Source organism: Berghia stephanieae, unplaced genomic scaffold, assembly GCF_034508935.2.
Source record: "Berghia stephanieae isolate SIO BIC M18660-M18661 unplaced genomic scaffold, UCSD_Bste_1.3 scaffold1149, whole genome shotgun sequence".
NCBI lineage: Eukaryota > Metazoa > Mollusca > Gastropoda > Nudibranchia > Aeolidiidae > Berghia > Berghia stephanieae.
The window spans coordinates 181-10000 of record NW_027622123.1 but is presented as its reverse complement, the minus strand read 5'-3'; the positions used below and the strand labels follow the sequence as shown (position 1 = coordinate 10000).

Sequence of the window (9820 nt, the reverse complement as noted above, 5' to 3'; positions counted from 1 at the left end):
GTTGAAGTCGAGGGCTCGCCGAGGATTTTCAAACGAAAGTTCACTTTCGTTTTCTATCTCTCGACATAAATTTCTTTAAAAACGCACAAACAAAGAATATTTTTACCACAATGGCTTATGATTTAGACCAAAGTAAACGTATGAAAGCAATAGAGATAATTAGTGTTGGGAAATCAATGAACGAAATAAACCCAGACTTGATTGGGCCCAGCAGCAGACACGAAAAAAGCCTTGGCTTGTTGACAACGAAATTTGTCACCCTTCTACAGGAGGCCAAAGATGGTGTTCTCGATTTGAAAGTGGTAAGGTTTTTCAACTGTCCATATAATTATAATATGATTTATGATAATCTAACATTAACTAACGGAAACTGTAGCGTAATCACAAACAATTTAGCTTCACTTCATACTCATACACAACCACGCCCACTCTGACTCTCTGTCTCTGGACGCTGACTCAAATTTTATTTTGACTTTTTGACCCACATCTACCCTACTGACTACTACTACACTTCTGAACATGCCTTGTTTCTTATAATATATTAGTATTTAAATTTGAACCATATTCATAGTCTATAGTGAATGTAGTTTGTTTACTTTTTACTGCTTTATATTTATACTGAAACTGAAATGGCTGTCATTGGGGATAACGAAATTTTGTTATCCCCAGTCATGTATTTGAAACTCCGCTCTTTTAAATAATTATTCACATTCCAGAGCCAGAATATGGAATGTTTCCGAATGCACATAGAAATAAGGAAAGTTAATAAAATATCTATAAAAACATAAGATTAACCAACATTAAATCAGTTGTTACTACATATACACAATATGCGGATGCGTCGACTTCGAAGTGGGTGTCATAGCCGAATGGCTTAGTCGTCTGCCCTGGAAGTTTTACCAGAATCGACGTTGTGGGTTCGAATCCTGGTTCCGCCACTTTTTTTTTTTTTTTTTTAAATTCCGTCTTCTTTTTACAGAACGTTACAAGTGAAAAATGTCCCATCCATCCTCCACCCACCTTTTTTTTTTTTAAACTCTCTCTCTCTCTCTCTCTCTCTCTCTCTCTCTCTCTCTCTCTCTCTCTCTCTCTCTCTCTCTCTCTCTCTGTCTCTGTCTCTCTCTTGGTTCCTTTCTAGTTTCTAGCAAATTGTCATATTCGTCCCCACTCCGATCTCAAAAAGTGTCTAAAAATTTAAAAAAGAATAAATAATTAAAAAGCAACCCAACAGAAATATTTAGAGAGCGACCAATTGGTCAGATAGAGGAGAGAAAAACAAACAATAGTTTAAAAAAAAATTTTTTTTTAATTTCATGCTCAGAAACGGAACAAAAGGCTAAACAAAAAGGAGAAAAGAATAGACTTTCACAAAAAAAAAAAAAAGAGGTGGGGAGGAGGATGGATGGGACATTTACCCCTTGCAACTTTCTGTAAAAAGAAGACGGAATTAAAAAAAAAAAAGTGTCTGAACCAGGATTCGAACCCACAACGTCGATTCTGGTAAAACTTCCCAGGGCAGATGACTAAACCATTCGACCATGACACCCACTTCGAAGTCGACGCATATTGTGTATATGTAGTAACAACTGATTTAATGTTGGTTAATTTTATGTTTTTATAGATATTTTATTAACTTTCCATATTTCTATGTGCATTTGGAAACATTCCATATTCTGGAATGTGGATAATTGTTTAAAAGAGCGGAGTTTCAAATATGTGTCTGGCGATAACGAAATATCGTTATCCCAGACAGGTGTCTGGGGATAACGAATTTTCATTATCCCCAGACAGGTATCTCAGGATAATCACAGTGAATTGTGCCAAATCACAGTAATGGGTGTAACATGGACTCTAGTTGTCCTTGGCCCAAGGCTTGGGGTGTAATTCATTCATAATAAGTAGAGTGTTTTGTTTTGTTTTGTTATTCTTGTGGGTTCATGCCAATGCTTCAGACGTTCCCTCTTTAAAGCAACAAACGGATTATCTCAGACTCAGACCACATCTGAGTCTGAGCTAGATTATTTTCTCTGATATTTTGAATGAGGACATTTTTTACATCAAAAAGTTCGTTCAAAGTTCAAAGTTGAGACTTGTGAAGTATTAAGGAGATTCTTCTAAACTTTTTTAAAAATTGATATTTTACAGGGATATGACTCCGGATTGTATTTTAGGGGGTACCACTCTGGTACCTACTACCTGTCTCCTCTTTAGATTTATTTTCACTGTTAAATAAATGTGCTTCATAAACAAAGCGCTTGAAATGACTTGTGTCTGTCTTTCTTTCATTATTGTGTGAAAGACACTGGTGTTCTTTCTTTTGATTTGGAAGTTCAGTTCAAGGAGTTGGCCCTAGTGTTATTTAGTTTTAAAAAAAAAAAAAGGGGGGGGGGGGTATTTTTTTTTAATCTTAGGCTCATTGTCTCTTACTTAGTCTCCATACCTTTCACATCTATATATGGATCAGTTTGACTTGAAGTCATGTGATTGTAATGAGATTATTCTGTTAAATCATTAATTTCAATGCATTTTTCCTTCTTTTTTTTTTTTTTCTCCAGGCAGCGGATCAATTGGCAGTTAGACAGAAGCGCAGAATTTATGACATCACAAATGTATTAGAAGGAATCGGTCTTATTGAAAAGAAATCCAAAAACAGTATTCAGTGGAAGTAAGTGAAAATTGATGATAGCCCTATATTTATCTTCAAAGCAAACTTAAGTGTGATTATAGTGTTTTGTGCTTGCATGCTAAAAATTGGAAATTGTTCTCTTGTTCAGGTAGAGCCTAGAGCTGAGGCAGATTTTTCCAGTCTATTTTGTCCATGATTTTCAATTCCCACTCACGATTTAAAGACCTGATAGTACTCGATTTCGTCTGTAAATTCCTGATATATGCTCTCATCCAAGATTTCACTGATTTAATTTCTGGCTATTTTCCAGGTCCAAAAAAAAAAAATCATCATCATTACCATATCTTCATCTAACTCCCAGATTTTCTCAAGAATTTTCCTGAATTTTGTCTCTGAAACTTGGGCAGGTCTGAATTAATTTGTGTGATTTTTAATACTTTTTCTGTTTTTTCAGAGGTTCTGGTCCAGGTTGCAATTCCAGAGACATCTCTGACCGTCTTATGAGCTTGAAGAATGATCTGGCAGATCTCCGTGAACAGGAGATGGAGTTGGAGAAACACAAACAGTGGGTGCAGCAGAGCATCAAGAATGTCACAGATGAAGTCTGTAATACCAGGTGCGTTCAAGAACTATCTCAAATGATGAGAGTAATGTAACTTTATTAGTTATAAGTTTATTCTTGCCAATATGTTTTCGCTCACAAATTTATGTCATCATGCTTTGCATTTAGATTTTAAAGCCCTGGGTGGGGTTCCTAACCTCCCATACTGGGCAGGGAGGCACTTACTGTGTCTTCTATCCCCTATATCTGTTTTTCAACATGCTTTCTGTCTTTGTCTTGAGATGAGATTACTTGGTTTTGTCCTGGCCTTGGTCGGATACCCTGGCTTGAGAGGGAAAACAGTCAAATGTATAGCAAGAGTTTGGGGAGATGATATTTTTTTGTCTTGTAAATCATCTCTTTGTTATGCACTGTATTATGTTTTGTTTACATATTATTATTAGAGGGTGTTCCTCTTAGTGGGGACCTGTGCTTGTGTCAGGATGAGACTTTTAGCTGATCTCAAACCAAGTACTTTGATAGTGTACATGTGATTCCTATTTGAACCAATTCCCCCTTGTATCACCTTTTATTGTAATTCTGGAACTAGGACTATCCCATTTCTTCCTTTTTACTGGTGCTGATATGACTTTATAATGTGTTGCAAGCGCTGTAAAACTCTTAAAAACATAAAAACAAACAGATTTTAAAGCTTAACGGGGAGGGTTGGTTTTGTTTTAATCTGTCTTCATATCTTACTGTTTTTATCATGAGAATAGTTACAGCCTGATTTGAACTGCAGCTGCAGTTCTTACTGTATTGGTGAAAGCTGTACAGTTTATATAGATGATGTGAACGGAGAGATAAGAGAGACAAGGATGGAATTTTGCATATTTTTCAGCATTGACAGATTTCTGCTTAGTTTCCTCTTCCTGTGTTTAGCCAGTACTGATAGGGTCGCTGGTTCTGTTACATCTGTTTGGGAAGATATTTAGTTTTAACAATACACTAGAATTCTAACGAAAGGGTAACACAATCCATTTTCTTTCTATACTTTCCATTTAATGTTTGGGATAAACTCTGGCTACGTGTTCCATTTGCCTCTGAATGATTACCTCTTATTTATTGGAGATAAAAAATATAAAGTGAGTAGATGTGACTCATATATAAGGGAACAACACAAAACAAACAACGTTTCGGCCCTTGGCCTCGTCAGGAGACAGTAAACACAAACACAAACAAATATGTAAATTTACAAAATATCACATTTTGTCAAATGCATTTGACAAAATGTGATATTTTGTAAATTTACATATTTGTTTGTGTTTTTGTTTACTGTCTCCTGACGAAGGCCAAGGGCCGAAACGTTGTTTGTTTTGTGTTGTTCCCTTATATATGAGTCACATCTACTCACTTTATATTTTTTATCTCCATTTTATTTGCTCATTTAGGTACCTCTAGCTTTGGTTTTACTACTTTTATTTATTTATTTATTTATTTATTTTTTTTATTTTTTAAATTTTCAGGTTAGCATATGTGACACATGAAGACATTTGTCATTGCTTCAAGGGGGACACGCTGCTGGCTGTGCAGGCACCATCTGGCACTCAACTCGAGGTGCCAATTCCTGAAAAGGTAAGAAAATAGTATGAAAAGGCACCATCTGGCACTCAACAATTCGAGGTGCCAATTCCTGAAAAGGTAAGAAAATAGTATGAAAATTATCGTTACTTGAGGATTGTCATGTCTCTTGATCGCGGTTGCCAGATTAATGTTGCAAAAATAGCCTAAAAAGTCATAGAAAAATGTAAAATGGCCTGAAGAAAGGCAACTACTTCAAGGCGTCATTTTTTCCCTCGAAAAAGCATGTTCAATACATTACTCTTATCCCACTGCAATGAATAGGTACTTGTTTATTTTTGAAAATTCACTTTGATGTGGCTCACCTGTTAGAATGTATTTTTGTAAAAAGCATCTTATCAAATAAGATTTTGTAATTTGGCATTTAAAACGTTAAATTGGCAGCCCTGCTCTTGGTTTGATTTACCCTTACCAGCTGAAGAGGTCTACTCTGTCTCACTTTTCTTTCACTCAAAAATTTTTTCTTTTCCCACTGTTCTCTGTTCTTGTCCTGGAATGAGACAACTTGGGTTTTACTCTATAATCCTTAATGGAACCTTTAGCTGAAGGGAATACGCATAATCTGCTTTTCTTTTCAGTGTTTTTTTATTCTTTTAAAATAAATACTTACTTGTAATTGATCTCTGACATTTTTATGTTATCATTGCATCTTACACTTACAGACCTGTCAATTTTCGGTAATTTTCCCAGTTCTGTCTTTCTCTTCTTTTAAATTTTTTTTTATTTTTTTAAATTTCTTTTTTGGTTAAATTCTAGAAAATCTAGCATCATCGTCTACACCAACACTTTCATCATCAATTTCATATCTTCATTTAAATCCCGGATTTACAAAAGGAAAATTCCCAAGTTTTGTCTCTGAAAAAATCTGATCATAGTTTAGATATTTTTTTCCCCCCTTTTCCTGAAATTTGGAAAATGACTGATTTCATATATGAAAATTTATAAATCATCGGGTCTTTCAAACTATTACAGAGACAAACGGTGACCCAAGCTGAGAATATTAAAAATAATAGTCAAATCACAAGCAAATAGATGTAAATAGAGTATATTATACTACGAATAGTGAATATGACACTATTTCTGTATTAGAAATTTAATTCTCAATATTATCAATTAATTGACCTTGTATACTAATTATATAATTGATAAAACTTACACAGAGCATTTAAAGGTTTTTAGAACCTATAAGCTCTTAAATGATACGATACGATACGAAGTAAAAGAAAATTAGAGTTAGCTTATGTTTTTTTGTCTTTTTTTTTAAAAAGCCAATTTATGTTCAATGCTCTTTACAAGGGGTCCCAAGCCAACAGCAACACTTAACAAGTAGGAAAAGATGAGGTGCTATTATATTTTGTTTATGACACAGACATGACATGACTGTTACCAGCCATGTACTTGTTTTGCCCTGAGTTTAATCAAATGCCACTTAGAAGAGTCTTTTCCAAGGACTCAGGTTTGCATCCCCACCAGCAAGACACAAGTTATATCATACAACAAAATCACCGTTTGCAAATTCATAAATTGGATGATTTTATTTATTTTTATTTATTTTTTACCCTTAGGGTCCCAATCAGAAGAAAAATTACCAGGTCCATTTAAAGAGCCAATCAGGTCCCATCAATGTTCTATTGGTCAACAAGGACACAGACGAATCAGAACCCGTTGTTGTACAGGTACCCCCTGCCAAACCAAAGATGCCCGAAACATCACAGAATAAGAACCCAGACCCCAGCAAACAAGGCAACGCAGTCACACAGGGAAAGGTTGGTGGAATTCATTTTGACTCTCCTATTCACTGAATTCGTGATTTATTCCAGAAATGACGTTTCCCAAAGGTCATGCATGACAGTTATACGGAACTGTGGCATTTTGAGATTGGAACATCACGCCTTTCCGGCAAATGCTGAATTTTTTAAAAATTTGGATTTTATTTTGCTGGAAAATATTTGTTTTGCATTATGGTGTCAACGCAGCATCAGGTTTTTGGCTGTTTCTGGCAAAAATGATGATATTCAACTTTCATGCATACCAAATACAAAAACCATATGTTACAGTGAATGACATAATCAGTCGGATGGTGAAAAGGTTTGAACTGAGATATTGCCAAGTAAACTTGGGAGGTCAATTTTTATAAAAAATGAGTTCTTGTCATAAGTGATTAAATCAACTCTTTTTGTACATCTTCGGGAAATACCTAAGCTTAATTTCACTTCTAGATATTTTTTTACAGCTTGTCAAGTTGAAAAAGTATGAAATTGAGAAAAGTTGCTGGATACCTTTCGCATACATCTGACCATAACTTCATGGAAAATCACCCGATTTACTTCAGATAAAGATTAAAATGCTCTGGGGAACATATTTTTTTCAGAAAATGCCAATAAATTCAAATCCAAATTTTCGTCTTCCGACTGATTATGTCATGCACTGACACATATAATTTTTTTTTCTCGGGACTCAAAGGCAATAGTTACATGTTATTTATAATTATGTCCAGGAAAAAAAAAAAAGTTCTGAAACAGTATGTATGTAATATTCTAATAGTGGTAACAAATATTTCTCTTCATTTTTTTATTTTTTAACAATTCCTTATCAAAAAAGTCCTGAATATGAAAGATGTTGATTGTATTGCAACAAATGTGATGACTTTTCTACAGGTGGTTAGCAAACTTTAACCCTCTCCTTAACACCTGCAGCAAAAGCGTCACATTTGTTACGACACAAAATACATTTTTCTTATTCAGATTTATTTTGTAAATCACAAACTTTGAAGAATAATCGTTGTTTAATTATTAAGAACATAAAGTTGTTTTCTAGAGAGCTTGATTGAGTTTTTTAAAAATCAATTTTTCTGCTGGTTAAGCCAGTCATTTTGGGAAAATACTGAAAATGATCGGTAAGGAGAGTTTAGATTACTAAAAATTGTGGCGATATCCAAACAAAATACTTTAAAAAACATTTTTTCATTCTTTCTTTTTCAATTTGACAAGACAACTTGCTTAAATTGTTGTTTGATTAAAACAACTCATCGTGTTATAAAATCTCATGTACTTGGTTAGGTGGTTCAAATGTTAAGCATGATCAGTAGCCAGATTGGTAACAGTGTTGTGGAAAATTCTTCCTATGTCGTCGTGTTCTTGGGTAAGGTACTTAAAACAGTTATGGATATTGTAAGAGTATTAATACCAAAAGGATGCCCAACACATACATGCCGAATCTTACGAATTTTTCGTAGTTTTACAAATTTTAGACAAATTTCATGGCCAAATACGAAATTTTATGGAAAATTATGAATTTTTTAATTCTTAGTAATACTTAAATGATAATAATAATGATAAGAAGAAGAACTACTACTACTACTACCACTACTACTACTACTACTACTACTACTACTACTACTACTACTACTACTACTACTACTATTACTACTACTATAATAATGATGATAATAAAATAAAAATAATATTGTGGTTGTTCATACACAATTTCAGAAATTACGAATTTCCTTGTCAAAGTACTAAAAATTGACATTAAAATTACGAAATTTGAAGTTTTCAATTTGGCAAGTCTTGCTAACAGGCGATTGGTACTATATGAAATGGAAATAAAGTGTCATATGACCTGCTTGAGGGATAGATGAATGAGATGTGAAGTGCATTGAGCACAGTGAATCCCTGGAAATTCCCCATTTCACTGGTTCTATTTATTTTATTCTGGAATATCAAACCAGATCCTTCCAAGTTATTTTTTTATATGTTGGAAATTTATTATTTATATATTGGAAATTTCAACTTTAACTTATCCTTTTAAAAATATTTACAGAGATCTCCAATTAAGTCTCCGCTAAAACAATCTCAGGTCGAGGTCCCTCCCAGCACACGTATGGCCACCCGGTCTTCTCCCAGGAAATCTACAGACACACTTCTCAGTCAACGTAAGTGTATCTGTGTCTGTATCTGTATGGTTGGCGCTGAAGAAACCAATGGTCTGGTTGTATTTCAGCAGCGTCCTCATTGGGCACGGGCCCATGTCAGTCGGGCCTTGAAATCGTTTAGGTGTGGTGCCATGATGACCAGTTCATGTAGAAATTTGAGCATAGTGAAAATATTAGACTGCAATGATGGACTATAAAAATATGAAAGAAAAATATCTTGAACAGATTTTTAGAAAGAAAAAAAAAACAAAAATATTTTAAATAGATCTCTTTTCTGGCTCAAGACAGAGCTGCTATTTCTCATCTTATCTCAAGACTTTCCCATTCAAGAAAAAAAAAAAAAATTATCCAGGGTCTTTTTAACGTTGGAGGTCCTGATAGCTCAGTTGGTAGAGCACTCACTTCACGTGGAATGGGACTGAGATTGATCCCAGGTGCAGTCAAGATTTTTTTCTGATCAATCTGCCCACCCTTCTGTGATTGGGTTGCTGGGTTTATCAGATCTTGTTGAAAGTACTTGCACTATTCAATCTTCCGTTTCACGCTTTTAGAAAATAGGATAACTCTGAGGACAACCTTTTGAAATTCCTTTTCTTTCTTTCTTTTTCTTGATTATTTCCCTTGATGATTTAGAGGGTATTTAAAAAAAAAAATTATTGTTATATTATTTCATATTTTTGATCTTCCAGTCCCTTACTTTTTTCCTATTTTAAGATTACTTGTCCTTTATTTCCAGCATCCACTTCCTCCTCCGACACCGGTCCCAGTGTTGATATGTTGAATCCAGACTTGCTTTTTGACCCGTCAAGGACAGACATTGGTAAGTATTGTCCTATCACTTAATATGACCAACGATGTTAGACCTGCCACATTCATTTTATTCAATTTCTGGAGACCCCAAAATTGGCAAAATTAAACATTTTTCCTGCGGATTCAGACTTTAAATCACAATTTAAGAAGGAAATAATCTTTCTTTTGTTATCATTTTTTAAATAGTAAATATACAATATTATATTTAGCTGAAATTTTTTTTTTTTTTTTAATTGAGCTTTATATAGCGCATAGCGCAATTTCCACT

The 9820-nt window shown here is 34.3% G+C and overlaps 1 protein-coding gene across 1 annotated transcript in view; it reads left to right on the top strand.

Annotated features, from left to right (window-relative positions):
- LOC144960977 (transcription factor E2F5-like) overlaps positions 1-9562 on the top strand; it is a gene marked incomplete at its 3' end in the record, with an annotated part of 9746 nt that extends 184 nt beyond the window's left edge. The window contains 7 exon segments of the mRNA XM_078894340.1: positions 1-302; positions 2556-2665; positions 3081-3242; positions 4694-4802; positions 6374-6574; positions 8631-8742; positions 9479-9562. The exon segment at positions 1-302 is cut by the window's left edge and continues 184 nt beyond it. Of these exon segments, the coding sequence (XP_078750466.1) occupies positions 111-302; positions 2556-2665; positions 3081-3242; positions 4694-4802; positions 6374-6574; positions 8631-8742; positions 9479-9562 (970 nt within the window).
- Positions 9563-9820: the final 258 nt, after the last annotated feature.